At 39.1% G+C, this 20,626-nt stretch overlaps 2 protein-coding genes across 4 annotated transcripts in view; both read right to left on the bottom strand.

The window, feature by feature from the left end:
• Regnase-1 (Regnase 1) overlaps nucleotides 1–14,012 on the bottom strand; it is a 34,684-nt gene extending 20,672 nt beyond the window's left edge. The window contains exon 1 of the mRNA XM_019045738.2: nucleotides 12,860–14,012. Coding sequence (XP_018901283.1) covers nucleotides 12,860–13,099 — 240 coding nt within the window. The 5' untranslated portion in view covers nucleotides 13,100–14,012. The remainder of the gene's footprint in view (nucleotides 1–12,859) is intronic.
• Nucleotides 14,013–14,129: 117 nt separating this feature from the next.
• LOC109033161 (uncharacterized) lies at nucleotides 14,130–20,529 on the bottom strand. 3 transcript variants are annotated; one of them, XM_019045634.2, is made up of 4 exons: nucleotides 20,394–20,529; nucleotides 18,874–19,037; nucleotides 17,833–17,989; nucleotides 14,130–15,992 (listed from the first exon to the last, which is right to left on the bottom strand). In XM_019045634.2, the coding sequence occupies exons 2-4, from the start codon at nucleotides 19,031–19,033 to the stop codon at nucleotides 15,497–15,499; spliced, it is 813 nt and encodes a 270-aa protein (XP_018901179.2). In that variant the 5' UTR covers nucleotides 19,034–19,037; nucleotides 20,394–20,529; the 3' UTR covers nucleotides 14,130–15,496. The 3 variants fall into 3 exon arrangements, with proteins under 3 accessions (XP_018901179.2, XP_018901180.2, XP_072162208.1); XM_019045635.2 differs by lacking the exon at nucleotides 20,394–20,529 and adding an exon at nucleotides 20,165–20,294; XM_072306107.1 differs by lacking the exon at nucleotides 20,394–20,529 and adding an exon at nucleotides 19,886–20,115.
• Between the last annotated feature and the right edge of the window lie 97 nt (nucleotides 20,530–20,626).

Raw genomic sequence — 20,626 nt, 5'->3', positions numbered from 1 at the left:
TTCCAGTGTTGCATGATTAACATAGGGCTATGTCTTGTCTTGTCGTATCGACATAGATTCAATAATCGAGCCGCTGGATTGGACGATTAGGGAGTTGTAACGGCATGAAATGGTTTACTTTTCTAACGCTGCGTTTAAGTCTCCAAGCTCTTCTGTATACCTTCTCCAACTCGGTAAGGTGTTGGAAGAGACCATGTTTTTTTATACCATGGCTGTCATGGCCAACTGAATTGGACGAGTATAGAGTTTTCCCGTAATGAAATGGTTTACTTTTCTAATGCTGCGTTCAAGTCTCCGAGCTTTCATAGTTCCCGGCTTACCAATTGTGTTGGTTCAGAGAATGTCTTTCATCATGGCTGTCACAGCCAACGGGTCCAGACGGATCTCTCGGGAGATGTCACATTATAAAGTGGTTTACTTTTCTTACGCTGCGTTTAAGTCTCTAAGCTCTCCTGAATCTTTTTCAACTCATGAGGGTGTTGAAAAAGAACACGCCTTTCACCATGGCTGTCATAGCCAACTGGTCCATAGACGGATCTCTCGGGCGATGCACATCATGAAGTGGTTTACTTTTCTTACGTTGCGTTTAAGTCGCCATGCTCTCCTGTATCTTTTCCAACTCATTAGGGCGTTGGAAAAGAACATCGCCGTGGCTATTGCGGCCCACTGGACTCGACGAGTAGGGAGTTGTCACGTTATGAAATGGTTTATATTTCTACGCTGTTTGAAGGTTTTCCTTCGACATCTTTGAGCACATCCCATAAAATTATTGCAAAATTCAAAAATTCTGCAAAAAAAACAAAACAAAAAAAATCTACCAAGAAAAGCGAACGACACTGGAAAAAAAAGAATCTTAAATTTGCCGCCAAGAAGTATTTCTTCTTAAATCAAGAATTTTGCTGGTTGATATAAGCTACTTTTTTGCTTAACCCAAGCATTATTTTTCCTGAATCAAGAAAAAGTCAGCTTAAAGCAAGATAAAGAAAATTCTTGGCGGCAAATTCAAGAATTATCATGCTTGATCCAAGCTACTTTTTTTTTTCAGTGGACTCGACCGGTGAAAAAATTCGGTTTTCATTGAGAGAGTTGGCAGCGTCCGAAAGCTGATACGACGTTTTTCCTTGGCAAAGTGGCAGCGTTCGTTCGGTAAGGTCACTTCCACACGCTCGAAACGAGGAAATCGGCTCATCTCCTAAACATCCTTTTCACTGAGAGTAAGCACATGCGGGCGGACCGATCTGATTTTCCCCAGAATCCGTCTCGCTCCTTTACTATTCACCGAATTAATGTGATGTCATTTTCGGCCAATCAGCGACGCGCTCGATGACGGTGACGGCAAACGAGTTCTTTCTCGCGGCGCGCGGCGCCTGTCATGTGCGATACCGTGTTGCTGGTGCCGCTGCGAGTCCACCATTAATCACGACACTGAAAATGTAAACACTAGACGCGACGTCACAGGGAGCGTTGCCCCTGAGTCCAGTTTCGAGAACTTGACGGGAGAGTCTACGGACTTTGATTCTCCTTTCAGGGCGAACTTTAAGGCGCTCCTTGAAAACTTCTCGACCTGAAACCTCATATTGATAGTGCCTTGACATATGGCACTTAGGTGATTCCATCATTTTAGTCTGATCTTAGTTGTTGAGCTTGGGGGGGAGGTGAAATTTGGCAAAACTTCAAGGAGCTAAAAACTTCTCAAGTCAAAAATTCAAATTCGAGAAAAAATATGTTTGCAGGGGTGCGGAATTTTCAAAGCTTCCACGTTTTCACGCGCATGCCCGCCGGCCTTTCACATTTTTCTCACCAGTTTCCCAAAAAATTTCCCACCAAATTCAAATGTGCGGACCTATTCCTTTTCCTTTCCTTTGAATTTTGACTTTTGACCCTTCAAAGCTTTCCCTCCTTCCACATTTGTAAGGGCCTTCCCACATTTTCACACGCCCGGACGGGCGCATTTCTGCGTCGAGCATTTTCTGCACTCTTGTGTGTTGGGTGTGACAATAATCGTTAAACTTTGCCCTAAATATTGAGTCTTATGCCCCCCCCCCTCCTCCACACAGCGTTACATATTCTGTGCACGCTCAATATAGCATGTATGCGTTTTTCAATCCTATTAAGCTGTCTATTTTCCGCAAATCTACGGCAAGAGCTGCGTCTTGGGCGACAAATTCATCACTTGACAACCCCAAATAAACATTAGTGACAAAATTTTCATATTGAAAATAATCAGGGAAAGCGTTGCGTGAATTTATATCTTTCTGATTACATAAGTCGCATTTCTGCTTCGTTTTGGGGATTTCCAAGCTTCTTAAAGTTCATGACAAGGTTTCCCGCTAAACCGACTAAATGCCAGGACTAAGTCATTACAAATACAAACGCCGCACTATGGTCCACAGACTGGATTTAACGGAACTTTATTCGAAAATGCACTGCACCGTTATAAAAGGTGTTGGATCTTATGTTTTTTGGGTCGCTGATTTCATTTTACATCTTAGTTTAACAAAATATTAACATCCTGACCGAGAAACTTAACCTCAAATGTGATTTCTGGCGCTTTTAAGACTGAAGATTTTTTCCACCCTATTTTGACATGTATAAAAATAATAACAAAAGTGTCTCTCTGTCGAGATCAGACTATTCTCATTTATTTTTAGGCGGTAAATCCGAATATGACCTCCGTTTTGGTCCATCACCCTTAAATTTTCCGGAAAAGCCGATTTTACCCGGAAAAATGGACATTTTTGGTGTTTTTGCGACTGTTGACCTCTGCAACATGTAGGTAAAATTTTTTCCAGGTACTAAATAGTACTAGTTCGATGTATTTTGATCTACTGAGTCCGAAAATGACCTTTGTTTTTTCTTATCACCTCTCTTTTTTCCGAAAAAGCGACTTTTTCCCGGGAAAATGAGCAATTTTGACGTATTTTTGTCATAATTGCAATTCATGTTGATAAATTATACTGGACCCGTGGTAAAGCGATTCTGTCATGTATATTAAGCTGCTAAATCCGAATATGACATAGGTTTTGGTTTATCACCCTCCAGTTCTCCGATAATGCCGATTTTTCCGCGCCTTTTGAGTAAAACCTTTCCCGGACTCTTGTGTTAAAAATACGGTTTAAAATTGATTTCGATGTTTGATATATCGATTCTTATGTATTTTGACTTGCTAAACCCAAATATGACCTTAGATTCTTCCTATTACCCCTCATTATCCCGGAAAATTCAATTTTCCTCGGAGAACGAGCTTTTTCGGTATTTTTGCGCCAATTTTCCTATTCTATGGAGTTGTAGCGATTTTCCAAGTTCCTCTTCAGGTCTTCTCTGACGTCTTAAGAAACATTCAACCGGAGTTCGACCTCAAATTGCTTCTTACAACCCCCGTTTTCCTCAGAATGCGGAAAATCGTCGCAAAAATACCAAAAAAGCTCGTTCTCAGAGGAAAATTGAATTTTCCGGGATAATGAGGGGTGATAGGAAAAATCTAAGGTCATATTCGGGTTTAGCAAGTCAAAATACATAAGAATCGATATATCAAACATCGAAATCAATTTTAAACCGTATTTTTAACACACTTAGAGTCCGGGAAAGGTTTTACCCAAAAGGCGCGGAAAAATCGGCATTATCGGAGAACTGGAGGGTGATAAACCAAAACCTATGTCATATTCGGATTTAGCAGCTTAATATACATGACAGAATCTCTTTACCACGGGTCCAGTATAATTTATCAACATGAATTGCAATTATGACAAAAATACGTCAAAATTGCTCATTTTCCCGGGAAAAAGTCGCTTTTTCGGAAAAGTGAGAGGTGATAAGAAAAAACAAAGGTCATTTTCGGACTCAGTAGATCAAAATACATCGGAATACTTTTATTTTGTACCTAGAAAAAATTTAACAGCCGCAAAAACGACAAAAATGCATGGAATATTCCACATTTTGATGTACGGAGGTGCACTCCGAAAAAAATTAATTTCGACCGTTAGGGGCAAAAAGGTGCAATTTAAATTGGCATCATTTTAAAGTCAAGGATATGTTGAACAAGATTTTTCAATCCGCAAAGCATTAACTAGAATTAAAAAAAAGTTAGAGCTTCCTAAAAATTACGAATTTCACTGATTTCTAGCATTTTTTGGCGTATGTTTGGAGCGTTCAAAAGCATACAAATTTCGGTTCAAAATTAATGAAACGGGGTGAAAAGGAAGTCACTTGCCATCAGGTGGATCCATGTTGCCCAAAAATTTACATAGATGAGGCGTAACTCGGTAAAATAAACACCCTGTAACGCACCACCGAATGCGGCTCACAATCAGCTAATGAAGACCTACCGCGCGCTCTGTTGTTAGGGTCCGTCACAATCTTATAAATCATTATTAGTCGATGAAAACTTAGGTGACGATCCATGAGAGTATGTATGATAAAACTGTAGTGCCAAACTTTAATTTTTTCCACCCTCAAAATTTGACTAAAGTTCCGTTAAATAGGGTCTGTGGACCATAGTGCGCCGCGCTAAAATATGAATAAATTTTGATCTGAAAACATTCTCGTCTGACCCAGAAAATGCGGGCCGGAGCTGAAAATTAAATTTGTATAAGTGGACGAGAAAATGAATATTTGTTTTGAGACCAAGATTCATTGCTACTTCTGCGAGACTTTCATACACATATCGACTTAAGAAGTTTCAGGTGTTTTTCCCATTATTCTCCTCCTCATCCTCTTCTCCGCTTATCTCTTGCAGAGGTAGAAACTTATAGGGACACATTACGGCTCTGAAGATCTACAAGATGTCTTAAATCATTCCAATGAGTCTACGCGCGGAATATTTCGGTTAATAATGTGGGAATATTACTTTACTTTGGAATATTAGGTTTTTACGGTGGGGCAACTCTCGTACAGAAAAACCGATTTATAAAATAGGATGAAAAGCATTCATTTTATTAATCTTGTTGAAGCACATCGTATCAATAGAAATAAATTAATCAATAGTGCATTTGTGATTTTCTTCTACCTCGGTCCAATCACAGAGACGAAGAAGAGCCTACGATTTGCATGCTCACTACTGTTGGACGAGGATGAGATTAAAGTGGGAGAATCGAAGAAATCAATGTACGCACTGGAAAAAAAAACACATTGGATCTAGAGTCTAGACTCTTAAAAACATCGACAAGAAAAAGTACTCTTGATTCAATCAGAATCTAGCTTGAATCAAGAGCCAAGCCTCTGAATTTAAGCAGATTTCGTTTTGATTCAAGCAAAAATCCGATTGAATCAAGAGTATTTTTTCTTGTCAATGTTTCCAAGAGTCTGGACTCTAAATCCAATGTGTTTTTTTCCAGTGCGTGATAATGCGATGGTTGACTCCATTTACGATGTCTTTTAAACGGCGCGGCGCTTCTGGCTTTAAGACAGAAGATGGCTTATGCTCTGACTTATGAAGCCCTGGAAAGCAAGATGTCTTACTGAACTATACTGAAGTTCTGGTGATCAGAAGTTGTTTTGCCATTATGTCAGCGGATGAAAATACGTCGTTTTCACTCACGAAATAACGTAACTACATTCCCATGTTGCCAAATCTACCCTCGCAAATTACGTTTTTACTGGGACATTTTTGACTGAAAATTTCACGAATTTGTCTTCTGCTCTCGTGCGAAAATCGGTAAAAAATGAGACAAAAATTGCACAGGTATATTCTCTTAAAAAAATTGAATTGTTGAGTCAATTTTGCAACCTTCTAAAGGAGTTAGGTGCTTTATCAAGAAAACGACGAATTGTTTCTAAAGTTGTAAAGACTTGGGGTTAATTTCGATCCCATTATTTCTTCTTTTGCGATTTTATGAGATTCATTCATTAAAGGAAAAAAAAGGAGAGAAAGAACTATGTGACAGACGTAACTGAGTTATTCCGTTCGACGCAAATGCTATTAACAATAAGTTAAAGTCCAAAAAGAAAAAAAAAAGAAAAAAAAAGGGCTCAGAATCCGTTAGCAAAATTGCTCAATGGTAAACAAATGAATTTTCATTGGATTTCCGAACAAACATGTCTGCATTTTTCGATTTCCTACTATTTCGTATCGGAGTAATACCTGTAAAAATTTAAAATCAGGAAGCTTTACTTATTAAAAATGCTCAATAATGTGCGTACAACTCGTCGACCTCGAAGCTTGATGAGCTCGCCGTTGAGCATTTTAAAACGTACCGATTCCTGATTTTAAACTCAGAGGACGTGTACGGATGAAACTTAGGTATGGAGTGTGCATTTGCCCGGTCTTGATTATTCTCGAATCTCAACTGCGTAACATAAAGCTGTTACATTACAATAATAATAATCATAACAAATAAATCTGGAAGCAATCCCCCTCTTCAATTTACCGCTCCTTAGAAATTGTCTCGGCTGACTAGTGCATTCCAAAATCCGATGAAAATTGATTTAATTACTGTTTCTGGAGCTTTTGTTGACAGGGCTTACTTTGGCGACGTTAGCAGCGCATCTAAAGGACAAGTCAGCAAGCTTTTAGTACTGCTTTCTTCGGATATTTTAGGCTTCAAGACTCGTTTATATTTCTCGTGTTCGATAGAAAAAAAAAGAAAAAATCCGGGAGAAGATGTTCACAAATTAGTCAGGTGGGCCTGGACCACCGGATTCTATCTTTCTGAGGGTATTCCATTAACCCCCCCCCCCCCCCCCCCCTCCGTGATGAGCCCGGGTCGTTTAAAAGCGCACGCCACGCCATTTGCATGTGCCTAATCTCACCCGTCCGGCACTGTCAAAATTGTGAGAGAAGGACTCCAGCTGAGTAATGCACATCGGTGATTCTTTGGAGACTTTAACGAACGGTAAGAAGAGTAAGAAAACTTTGACGAGCTATACGAGCTACTAACAGCAGCTTAAGGGTAACGGCATCAAGATGTATTTAGTTTGTGGATACATTTTTAAGTGCTACAGGGAAATACAGCACATAATTCTGCATTTATGCTACTTTGCAGCTCTAAAATACTTTACAGCTTTGAAATACTAGAAGGAAAAGTAAGAATACTCCAACCATTGGTGATTATCGAAAGATGACAACGATTTTTTTTTCTCCTCCGTTAAAATGCATCATACGATCGATTCTAGGGGAAGTTGTCCGCCTCAATAACAATCGATTATTTACCATACATTTAAATGGACGAAATGCAGTGTTGCCAACTTGCGAGAATCACCACTGACGCGAACGAAAGTGGAGAAGTGCGACTTCTTGCCCGACAACGAGCGAGATCGAAATTAACCTCTTGTTGCGGAGACACTGATAGTTATGAGAGACTGGTAACCGGTGCTTGGCAATTGAAAAATAAATACGTTCACGCTTACAGAGAGCTTTCGAAAACCACGGAGATCTTGATACGGGAATATGGATCCGATCGAAAAATAAAAAAGTGATCGACGTGATTTGATCGACAACATTAGATCGATTCACGGATCTGTCGATCGATTCACGGTTGTCGATCGAGTCGCGGGTTTGCCGATCGACTCACGGATTTTGTCGATCGATTCACGGTTTTGTCGATCGATTCACAGGTTTGTCGATCGATACACGGATCTGTCGACCGAGCCCCGGGTTTGTCGATCGATTCACGGCGTTGCCGATCGACTCCACGGATTTTGTCGACCGATTCACGGACGTGTCAATCGATTCACGGTTTTGTCGATCGATTCACGGGTTTGTCGATCGATTCACGGATATTTCGACCGAGTCTCCGCTTTGTCAATCGATTCACGGATTTTGTCGGTCGATTCACGGTTTTTTCGATCGATTCACGGGTTTGCCGATCGATTCACGGATCTGTCGACTGAGTCCCTGCTTTGTCAATCGATTCACGGATTTTGTCGATCGATTCACGGGTTTGTCGATAGATTCAAGGTTGTCGATCGAATAGGTGTCGATCCGTTCACGTTTTTATTTTCCGATGGATTCATGTGGATCGAATACACACCTTTCTCTCGAAACTATGAAATGTAGCAAAATATGAATGGAGTGGGAGGAGGTGCTGGACAAAACGAGCTCCCTAAAATACTCTTCAACGTCCGGAATAGGCTCCAAGGTCCGGTCTGATATCCGTAGACGGATCCGTATCGTCCTTGCAGCTACTTTCTAATGGTGTAACGCACTCAAACTCCTGGTAGTGAGCTTAATCCCAGCGAGAGGACCGAGTCCAACTCAGTGAAACCATCTCTTTCTTAAAGCTGCCTTTCTTCAAGCAATTCGTCTTTAAAAACGGATACAAACTTTTGCATCTAAAAACTATTCATACTGGAAAAAAAAACACATTGGACCAAGAGTCCAGACTCTTGAAAACATCGACAAGAAACAGTACTCTTGATTCAATCAGAATCTAGCTTAAATCAAGAACCAAGCCTCTTAGTTTAAGCGGATTTCGTTTTGATTCAAGCAAAAATCCGATTGAATCAAGAGTATTTTTTCTTGTCAATGTTTTCAAGAGTCTGGACTCTAGATCCAATGTGTTTTTTTTCCAGTGTTCATGTTTCGAACAATATGGTTTCATATTCGACGAAAGAAGCTACACATTTTCCGGATGATCAATCCGGGGGGAGGGGGGGGGGGGGGAGGACCTCGAGGAGCTTATTGCTCCATGACGAGAATTAACGCGCTCACTTATTTTTCCTGCGGGCTCACTATCGAAATGGATAGACAAAGCGATAGACACAGAGGAGAAAGGAAAAATGGAGAGGGCATAGTGATTGGAACGGGTGGTTGTTATGGACCAAGAGGAAACTGATGGGCTGACTGTGAGGTCTTTCGTGGGGTGTCATTTTTTAGTCGAATAATTACCTTTTCGTCCAAAGCAACCACCTGTTTTCACCACCCAATTTCAATAATGAGCCCGCTGAATTGGACGTATTTCTGCCAGACGGAACTATGTGCATTAAAACATGAGCCCTGAGACCCATAAGAATATATGCATAACGAGGCTCACGTCATAATACACATAGTTCCGTTTGACAGAGATAGTCCAATTATGGATAGTATGGACGATTTATCTCACGTTTTCATGATCATCATCCCCTAGGCCAGAGCAGCCAGAACACTCTGATTTCGGCCACCGCTCGGACCACCACGCCGGGTTCGCGACGCCTTCACTTAGCGGTAGATTTAGTGTCACCTCACTGTACGTTTATCGACTTATATACATTTGTTTGTTCGCACGATATCTGTTGATTTTCGTTTATTTGTCATAACCATATTCGGTACCACCGCACGGTAAACCAACACTGGCACAGCCCCAGTACACAACAGTGGCACAGTCAAGTACATTACAAAAACAAAGGACCCCCTACAACGGTAGGGGGTTACTACCCCTAACAAAGGTAGCCCCTAGGCATGAGCCTAAAGAATCATTCTAAACCCAAAAATTAGCCAAATTCAGAGAAATGAAAGCAGAATAGTGTTAGGAAAAAACCTCACATTCGATTCAGCTATCGATTTCTGTATAGAATGCGAGGTTTTTCCCCAAACACTATCCTGCTTTCATTTCTTTGAATTTTGCCGATTTTTGGGTTTAGAATGATTCGCTAGGCTCATGCGCAGGGGCTATCGTCCTTCCTTTTCTTTTTGCTAAAAATTCAAAATCTGCCGAGATTTTTGACCCAGTCGATGCGATATCTCGCATGCCAGTTCGACCACCTCACTTGAGTTTGACGAATCACCTTGAGCGGGACTTGGATTCGAAATGAGATTGGTCCGAATTTGGATCCTGCATGAAGGTGGCGCGGATAGGTGGAAACCTCGAAAGAGTGAGGAGCGGAAAGGAGAGGAGACGGAACGGTCTGATGTTGGAGCGGCGCGCGCGCGGCGGCGAAGCGGATGTGAAAGTGACGTTCAATACGAGCGAGAAGCGACGCCGCGCCGCGCGGCTCGACGACTGCGACCGGCGACCCGTCCGACCCAATGCCTAGCCCCGAATTCGGTTCCCTAGGTCCGGTAGAGTCCCATCGGGCCCCGACCCAAGACGCCACCGACCATCACTTAAATTGCGTGTAGTTGTGGCCCCCCAATACAGGATGTCCGCAACTTGATAGCCCATGCTTGGAGCATTCATATTCAGGCTCAAAAAGACTTTTTCAGGGATGCAGAAAGTTCTTCAGTGAACGCTTTCACCAGCAGAGTCGGACTGGTCCGCGGTGCTGGGAGCCATCGCCTCTTAAATTTTGAAGTACAGGGCAAAGTTCGGCAGACTTTTGGTCAGCCAGGGATGGAAAAAGTTCTCAACCACGGTCGCGTTCAGTCGCGTGCAAAATGGGAAAGCCGGCAAAACCGCGTGTTTTTGCAACAGTGTTTTGCATCAGTATTTTTAGTAAAATTGCGGTAAAAATCAAGTGTTTTTTATGCATAATCGCGGTAATTTATACGTGCTGAGTCGTAAAAAAGTAATTTTGTTGAAATTTTTGAGGCAGAAGGGTTTTTTTAATGGGAAGGCTAATAATTTGAAGAATGGGAGGACCAGGAACTTTCTCAATCCCTGTTTTTGGGGCCCCTTTCTGAGGTTTTTAAGAAACCTTGCAGGACACTTTCGGGCCTTTTTTAAACTTAACGTTCCTTTTTAAAAAGGAGAAGCCTCCAATCCCCTTTTCCGTGGGGTCCGCCTCCTGAAAATGTTGCAATTAGTCCGCCTCTGTTGACCGGCAAAGACAAAATTTTCCTACGCACCATAGTGCAGCACGGTTGGGGGTAATGTCGACAATGCATTAACACAGCTGAAGTGATTTACAGAAAAATTAACGAGCGATCAATGATTTGTACATTTTTACCAAAATTAGAGCCCTTGCAGAGTTCCCAGCAACAAGAGAGGATGCACTTCTAATAATTCTAATACGTTGACGTTGCCAATTTGAAGTATTGCTGGCAATAAAAGGCGCGCCCGCGTGTGCCCTATATAACGCCTTCCATCTCGTAGTCATACTTCAAGCGCTACACCGTTGCACAGACGTACCGACGCTCAAACTGCTGATTGTACTGCATTTCCTAGAGTGTACGCGCCGTGTTTTGACTTATGAGGACTTGAGGAGTACATCGGCGACCCGCGATCCACGGATCGGGCGATCGAGCAAATTATGCACACCCAAACTTTTCCTCTTACAGGAGGGTTTTTCTAAAAACGCTTTTGGCGGCGAAATTGCTCCTGAAATTTTCTCTGAAAATATGTCAATAACTCTTTTTCAAAGCATCAAATGTTAAGAAAAATTGTTTCTTGAGGTAATTTTTGGCGTACTTTTCCTTTTCGTTAAAAATATAAGGTTTTTATTGAGCGGCCGGCGGTTTGCGAGATCTCAACATTTAAAAAATTACCAATTAACATTTTTTTACCAAATTTTAAAGTAGAAATCTTGCCTTCCATCTCTCTATGAAACCAATGAAAATAATAAGTACCTACGCTTAATATTGCAGGGTCTGAATTTTCACTGACATTTGACACTTTAAAGAAGGGACATGGATAAATTTTGGTAAAAAAAATCCACAACTCTGATGGGCTCTAAGTAGGTAGAGCCAAAAAAAAGCATAAAAAAAAATTATCAAAGCGACTTTTTTCGAACGAAAGCCTTAATTTCGGCCCCAAAATCAATTTTCGAAGTACAGTGCAGTAACCTCCAGACAGCCTGTATGATGAGGACTCTTTCCACATCCATCATCCTCATCAGGGGTTTTATGTCTTCATCAATGGTTACATTTTTTCAGGACTTGTCCTCAAAATGCGTACGCAAAGAAAGAAAAAGATCTGATAAACCTGAGTCCCAAGGGACTTACATTTCCTGTTCACTCGAGGTTTCCATAATCTTTTCAATTCCTAATTACTTGACTTTCCTTGACCTTCAAACAAAAATCTGATTTCTTTTCTCCTTTTTCTTAAAAACACACTGATTTCTCCAATGCTCTGAAAAAAAGTTCATGTCTGGCCATTCAAATAATTGATGAAAGCACTCAGAGGTTGTTCGTTCTCTCTCAAAAGGTGCCAGCTAAAGTTGCCGAGACCAATGACGGATCCAGGAAGTTGGCAATAATGTTGTACCTCTAGCTAGATCTGTGGAAATGAATCGATCTTCACAGGGTCAAGTGCTCTGGCAAAAATAATTGCTCCCCACTGGTTTAAATGTTGCCAAGTTGCTAGCTCCACCTCTGGCCAAGATAATGCGCCAATCGTGAGATTGCGTGGCTTTACATGGTTTTTGAGACTGCCAAATAATAATTCAAATGAAGTCTTAGTTATGTAAGTAATATTTGGTAGGGTATGGGTGTGGACGCTAATAGTGGGTACCTATGTTGCCTCAGGAGTCTGACCAAATGCTTTTAAGGGTGATAAGCAAATTGAGAAGGGAACTCTCTTTAAGATAGGTAGGGTTATGGGAGGGTTCCTTCCCTTTGAAATTTTATAAAACGGTTGAGTGTACAGATGGCGACGTTATATATCTCTCTGCATGCTCTTAGTTCCATAGTTTCAGAACACTTCCCTGGGAATTTTTTCTTTAATCCAGGGGGCTTGACAATTACTTCTCCAGGCTTGGACACTAAGGTGAGATAGCTAGTTGTACTTCCCCCACATTATCCTTAGGATGTGGGAGATAAGGTTAAGAAAAGTTTTTGAAGACACCATTTTAGCCTCGTTGTGTAGTGACCATAGCAAATCTGAAAAAAGGGGACACGAGTACTGGTTCTGTTGCAGGGCCGCTTTTGCTGCTTGGTCTCACAAAATACAGGGCTCAATATAAGAGGGATTTCTTTTTTGATATCTAATTCAATGTCTGGCATCAACTTGAAACAACAGGTAAAAGACATTTACTTGCTTGAAGGGTAGGTTACTTAATGCTACCTTACCTGGGTATTCTGTTTGATCTTAGATACATCAGATGATGAACTCTTTTCCTTGGGATTTCTTAAAACTTCAAAGGTGCACGATGATTTTAAAGTTGAATTTTCGTCTTTAGAAACGGCTTCTAGAAATTTAACACCAAATTTGGCACATAGTACGTCCATATGTTTTTGCACAAGTGGAAGATCGTGTTCACAGAATTCGATACGAAATTTAAGGGAAGCAGAATCGGCAGGCTTTTCCATTTCGTCGGGGGGTCTAATACCTACATTCTTACGGTTCGGTTTGAAGAATTGAGACACGCAGATGATTAAAAATCACAAGCACATTAAAAGAGAAAGAAAAGTTATCCATTAACCTCTTAAATTTTCTCTACTTATCAGATGTTTTTTTGTTTTGCACAGTAGTTTCTTAATTTGGTGCTAGGTAGCGTTGACAAGCGCTCGAATGAATAAAATTAGCGGGAAAATTGAAATTGACCAGAGTCTTGGAGCTTATCAATATTTTAATCAAATAAATCGATGAAGTATATATATATGTGGTTATGAGTGAATAGGAAGGGTTGCCAAGGCAATCGGCAAACAATTACAATCTTGGCACTTCAAGTTTTCACACAGAGGAGCAAACTTCAAAAGAATCAGCCCTAACTCTGCAGGATAAATTCGCCTGATGTAAGGTAACTCATAGGGAAGGGATTTTTTGTTAGGTACACCCTCAACTTTAAGAGCTTTCCTTGAGCTTGGGAAATTATTTCAGAGGAAGCTTAAGTTCACTACAGGACGAGATGATAGAATAAAAAAATAAGCAGTACTCAGAAATTCCATAGTAATTGAACTGTTCAACAGAGCAGCACCCAGATATTCCATGGTAGGTACCTAATTAAACAGAGTTCAACCAGACAGACGCGCATAGTGCGTTTCATGACAGAAACGCACCAAGTCACATCAAGTTTGAACTGAAAAAGAGAGGTTAGAAGTTTTATTCCTGTGTGAGACTTAATGTTACAAATGAGGTTTTTTGAATAAAATGTTTGAAATATTTTTCCTCAGCTTAAAATTTTTGACAGAGACTGGTTGAATTAATGGGGACAGGAATTAATGGCTGGTTGAAAGCAGAACTAATCCCAACTCATTTCTTTTTTAAAAATTGACTTAGTGCATTTTTTTTAAACTCAATTATCTAATCGATTCACCAATAGTTGATTCGTTTCACGTTGCGCCATAAAAATTCTGAAAAAAAGGTGTAAAAAAAGAAGGAAAAAATAAATGCTATAAATGAGAAAGAAAACGAGCAGATTTATTAAACATGAACACATAACATATCAGAGAGAACAAACAGTTTTCTTTCTTTTCTTCTCCATGTATCTGTTTAGAAAATTGTACGCAATACATGCGTAGAGAAATAAGAAGGGTGTACCTCTGAGTAATTAACGATACAAAAACTGGATTGATAAGTAATGGTAACTTTAGTTTCATGGTTGTTATTATGAATTCACGATCTAACTGTTCATCACACTGTTGGGTGAAATCACTGGTTAATGTAACACCTACCATTATATGGTAAAATATAGGCATCTTTTTTGGTTAACTGAGTCAAAAAATCACAGAGTATACAGAAGACCAGAACTGACACTTAAAATCTGTTGTTGAAAATACAGACTTGAATAATAGATTTTGCGATCTTAATTATTTATACATGTGTTGATAAGTACTCCATGGTTACAGGCGATTAAGGTAACTTACAGATATTTACTGCAAAAGAAAAAAAAAATAATAGAGTAGGAATATGAAAAAAAAAAAAAAAAGTATAAAAAATCATTCATATTAGAAGTAGGTAACAGGAAAGTTTCATATTAATCGTAATTTTAACTACACCCCACTTGTTCTGTGTTTTCCTCAGGTATGAAGTGTAAAACATTTTATTTCTGTCCATCTATTCATGAGGGTTTAAAAACAAGAAAACAGAGCATTTTCTGCAACGAAGTAATTACAAATATGAAGAAGATAAAACATGTAAGCATAGGCAGATACCTACTTCAAAAAGCCACCGCATTATGTAGTGCTCAATTATTTTTAAGGATGCCACTAAAAATTAGTGAAGAGGCTCTTACATTCTTTAGAAAAATTTGGATTCCCTTGTCCAAATAAAAAGTTAATATCTTTTATGTAAAAAATTAAGAATTGACTTTAAGTTCGAACGTCATTTCATTTAAGACTAAAATAATGACAGGCTTTCCTCTCCTGATTTAATTTTTCAGAAATTCTTTTTTCGCACAAAATATACATAGTACGTGACCATTCACAGGAAAAGGATTCTTACAACAAGTCATCAGAATATGAGTTGCTGTTGTTCCGGATTGACGTCTCTTTTAAAGAACTACATTGAAAGGCACTTTTTTCATTAAATTAAAAACAAAAAAGAAAAACAGAATTTGGAACTACAAAAACTGGAAATTATACATGTAACTGTAATCAGACAATCAGGAATAATGAACTCACGATCAGTTATGAATAGATCCCTGATACTGTTTCAAGACTTTCACCATTGGGGCACTGTTTCTTAGGCAGCTGCGAACTTTTATTTGCTTTTCAGTAAAGAATGAAAACGCCATTTTAAATGGCACTTACTTTTAAAAACGATATTCATTCATCAGAATCATACTCGCTGATTAAGGCATATATCTTAGCTTTTAATTGTCTTTTCTTTTTAAGATTACTCATTTTACTTAGCTCTGAGACAACATCCTTCCCAAAGTAGCTATCTTCATTTTCTTCCATTGTCTGCAGTCTGTTAGAGACTTTAAAAGCTACTGCTTCTGATAAATGACTCAAGTCACTTAGAAACGTATCTTCAGAACTTATTTTTCGTCGCTTATCATTTGAACTGTGATTGGATGGGTGTGAACCTAAGGGAGATAAAGGTCTCTTTTGAGCCTCCACAGCACAGGTAGATGAGGATAAATACGCGGGTAGATACGAGGTAGGTAATACAGGTACATGCTCCTTGGAGTCTTTCGAGCTGTCTTCACAATCGTCTTCTAATTCTTCGCCGATGTACTCGGCAGAGCCTTGGGAATCAGAAATCTGCGATTGGCATATGAGAGGATATTGTGATGGAGGCTCGAAATGAGAACTGCTCCTGGAAAAAAAATGTATTGTCAAAAGGAAAATTTCTGGGAACTACCTTGATCAGAGAACTTATATAAACATCTCTAAAACATGAAGACAGAGCGCCAGCAGTAGAAAATGATGTCTTGCTTTAAATTGGTAGAGAATATTGCAGCAAAAAAAAAAAAAAAAAAAAAAAAAAGAGTTGAATTTGAAAAAGAGGCGAGAGAAATTACAAGGTTTCCTTTTACTTCGTTCCTAAAATCTCGTTAAAACAGATTTCTTGAATTCTTTTATATTTCTCAAATAATACAAGCAACTTTCAGGACAACACAATGTTGGCTAAAACTGAATATTTTATCTGATAACAACTTTTATGGCATTTATCTGTTAACTTGCTTGGCGAATTCCTGATAACTTCAGAGTTTTTGTATTCAGTTTGGATATGGATAAGATTTTAAAATTTGCGGCATTGAGAAACGAGCTTTGGACCCACAAAACCAAAATTCTCAAAATATTGTTATTTTTCAGGCCATGATAGATTATTGCAACCCAAGAGTGCAATAGAGTGTAGGTGACGTTGCAAATTTGCATTAAATTTCAGTAGGGAACTGATGTTTTCATTACAGAGACCACTGTAGAACACTTTACTGTAGGGATATTTCGAATGCCTCTAGTTTTCGCTCTCGACCGTAACTGATTCAAGGGCTAATGGCTTCGATGTTACTGATTTTAACAGCATTTTCTAGGAGCTGTAGAGCTGAAGTAAGTACATGGTGACCTCATCATTTTTTATATTCTTGTTTTAGGTATTTAAATTAAGCTCAAGACGTATTATAAGCTGATCAAGAAGAAAACTTGAAATCAAATTTCCATTAGCTGTGCATGGAGTCTGCATTTATTTACACATTTACACAAGCAAGCCTGAGCGGCTCCTTTAAATAAAATAATGTTTAAAGTGCAACATGGGTGACTTTCTACATGAAATAAGTGTAAGGTTGATATACTTGTACACGCCATTACATAAGTATTACATGTTATTTTACACATTACCTGGTGTGTAATAAAATTTACTGCCCTACATAGAGGTGTGTACTGGTATGTTAACCTTCCACTTATTTTTAAGGAAAAACCTTATGCTTCCACAACATCACAGTTCAAATTAGTTCATAAACATGCCTTAATAGAGGTCTGAACTCTCTTTCTACATTAGAGGCTCGGCCCCTCCACGCGGTGTCCCTGCAGTTCAAGTTTCAGGTCCTTCAATGTCTTGATTATTATCTCATCTCTGTCTGTCACATATAAATTTTTTATAATTTCTCATCTCTACATTAAGCAAAATGCTGTCAACCTGTTTTTTAAAATGATACATTGTATCTCCTCCTCATTAATCTTCCTCCGAGAAATATGGGTCTTGACCCTTTCTTTACCAGACTATATTCTGAAGGGGCATACCGCACAATATAGATTGTCGTGCAAATGAATTGGAGCGCAATCTGTCGCGAAACAGCTAAGGTTGTAGTTCAGATCCTCTCTAAGAAAAAGAAGAGGTACAAGTGTGTACACCTCTGAGTGAAGGTTGTTGAATCATAGAATTATAATTAACTTCTGTTGAGTAATGACGGAAATGTTGCAGGAAGGATACGGTTTTGCTGAACGCCAATGCTGTGTTTGAGGTAATGAAAGGGTTAAACCTTTTGTCTCTCCGAAGCTATTTTTATTCATCGCTGAACCACTTCCTGAAATGTTTGAATTAATCCATGTTTTTCTCTCAAAAATTAAAAAAAAACCCGTTTATTTTGGAAGAATGTCTTCTTCTTGATACTAAAATATATTATTAAATGGAGTTTAAGTATAATAAAGATTTATACCTCCGACCGACAATGTGAGGATCCAAAAATTTGAGCAATTTATACAAGCCCCACTCATGTTGGGTTGAATCATTGGAGACTCCACTTCTTTGAATGAGTCTTCGAACTTTGCCATATTTCTCTCGCAGTAGTTTCCATTTATTTTGTGCTTCTTTGACTGAAAGGAAAGAAAAGGACAGATTTACTTGCAGAAGCAACATTTCAAAGATAATTATTTTGGCTTTGGTACTAGGCAACAGGATCCACCACCTGAGGGATTTTACTGTTGATCTCTCCCATTCCAATTAAGCAATAATGAACATTGCCACCGAATAATTCATTACATAGGTAAAAAATCCAAACAGCTCTCTAGGATAGGTTCCATGCTGCTTATTTCTTTTGCACACTCGATAAACAGAGCGTATGCAGTGTTGTTATTCCTCAGTTAAGAGCGACATCCATTTGTTTAAAAGAAGTTGAGTTACTTGGAAAAAAAGTTATGCGGGATGGCGAAAATTTAGAGTTTTCTCATTCCCTCTAGAGGCCACAGTTCAAGTAAAAAGATTTTGGTGGAAGACCAACATTAAAAGAAAGAATAATGAAGTCAAGTGGTCTTTATTGGACAATAGTTATGTAGTCATTACATGGGCAGTTCAAGTCCCCTTAAACAAAAAGCCTACACTCACGAAATCCATCTTACAAAAAAAGCTCAATCTCTTAAGATTCCATCTTTATGTTTACATTTTAGGTGAGAGCGAAGTGCAATTACAAACCTAACACCCCCCCCCCCCCCTAACAGCTACGGTCACGTTTCAAGTAAAAAAGATACATTTTTTGCAGTTTTTGACATTATTATTATTGAAAAAAACCACAAAAAAACTGACTCTCCAAAACAGACTTAATTCCAAGGCCAATGATTAATGACTGCTTTGGACGAATTGCAAACTTCATGGTCCCAGGAGCAAGGAAACCAAAATGACAAGAGTTAAAATAGAGGAGTCGCAGTGTCACTGATGACCGAATTCTGCTTAGAGAGGGAAGAATTGTTACAAACCAACATACTTGAGATCCCGAGTTCAACTGCTATTTCTTGCCACGCGACATACTTTTTCATACCATTTTTGAAATCTGTTTTTGACTTGTCATATATGAAACTCCGCTCTTCTACCAGACGGATCAATTTTTCTACATCCATTACACTTTTTGGTTCATCGGACGTCATCAATCTAAAAAGAAAAATAAATGATACAATTTGAACAAATATCAAGGATGTTAAACATGTTGATGGTATAGTTAGAATAAGTGAGATTTTATAATTGTATCTTGCACAGATACTGTTCTCTCCTTATGTGATGATGAAATTCAACAGCACGAAAATTGCTAAAAATGAATTTCAACTGGAAATGTTGAAATAAGTGACAGTATACCACACCTAGCCTGATATTAGTGTGTGCTCAGGGATGTCAGAGAGTGAAAATCTTTAACCTGAGATCAGCTTCTCTTCCACCTCTGTGAAGACCTCTTGGTCAGTGGTCGGAGAGTCAGCGCTGCAACCACAATGCCACAGGAAGCCTTTTGAGACAGTAAACTTCATTTATAATTAGCAAGAGTATAAGAGCGGCTTAATAGCCTTGGTAGCGCTCCTTTCAATCTGTCTTGGTGACAAATATTATGGGTATAACCGCTTGCACATGACAGAGCAGAGATCTTGAGAAGTAGACTGAATTTTATAAATTTTCCTTCAACAAAAGCAAATCACTGTTAGGTTTGAAATATGATGAAGTCACATGTCCACGACTTGGAGCAGAAGAGTTTCAGCAACGTTTTTCCTGTTTTGAGTCACAAGAAAACTGCCCGCCGATCCCTAATAGTTAATACATACTTAGTTCATGATGATTGACATTCTGCAGCTGACATTAAATAGCTCACGACCAGATCTTAAAAATAACATAAAGAACTTCCCCTAAGCTTACTGAGAATCAGGATAATTTGACAATTTTAAATATTTCTACTCAGTTACAATACTTTCGCTCTGAGCTACTCAGCTCATTTGGGTTTAACTATCAGCTCTCACTATTTCTGACTTGAATTCGAAGAGAGGCATTCTTTTCAGGTGGCTCCACCAAGAGCGTGAGATCAAAGAGAACAAATGTAAATGCTTCTGTAGGAGGTAAAATTTGTTGCACTCTTTTGTGGTAAGTACGCAAAGTGGCATGAGAATGAGAGATAATTATTGCTTATACTTAAAGCAAGATAGTGCTTTTGAATGTTAGGTTAGAAATTTACGATCAAAGCAAAAGACGGAAGCGCTCCAGAAAGCAACTCAAGAGAATTCAAAGGTAGATTTAATTACATTAAAATTTACGAAAATATTCAATTTTACGTAACATGGAAAACCACTAAAGACGCGTGAAGATGCGGAAACGAACAGGAGCACTGAGAGCAGAGAAATTAGAGAAATTATCAGCACTGTACATCATGCTACAAGAACCTCATTGGATTCAAGTAAAAAACGTCAATCAGTAGTTAACGTGAAAGCTCTATGATTCTCATGATAAAGTAAAATTTTCAGCAGTAATTACCAAGTTCGTAATAAATCAAACCACGAAACAAATCCCTTCACTTGAAAAATGCAACATGCACTGCAATGCACTTCATTACTTCACTTATCACTTACGTCATGTGAAGAGGTAAAGCTTCACTCGAAGCTGTCACAAATCCATCAAAAATCATGAATAGATGAGCATGGACCGTCACCGATTGCTTGGTCTGCAGACATGTTTCCTTCATAAACCTTACATTCATGATTGCTCTC

Source organism: Bemisia tabaci, chromosome 1 (genome assembly GCF_918797505.1).
Source record: "Bemisia tabaci chromosome 1, PGI_BMITA_v3".
NCBI lineage: Eukaryota > Metazoa > Arthropoda > Insecta > Hemiptera > Aleyrodidae > Bemisia > Bemisia tabaci.
Note: the sequence above shows the minus strand (reverse complement) of the source record. Positions and strands in the feature narration are given on the sequence as shown.

Excerpts from the sequence above, each read along its gene's own strand:
- LOC109033161 (XM_019045634.2), bottom strand. The coding sequence starts at position 19,033 with ATGACGTCCGATGAACCAAAAAGTGTAATGGATGTAGAAAAATTGATC. Across the intron at positions 17,990-18,873 it reads AGTTGAACTCGGGATCTCAA|TCAAAGAAGCACAAAATAAA; the intron begins GTATGTTGGTTT and ends CTTTCCTTTCAG. Across the intron at positions 15,993-17,832 it reads CCTCACATTGTCGGTCGGAG|GAGCAGTTCTCATTTCGAGC; the intron begins GTATAAATCTTT and ends TTTTTTTTCCAG.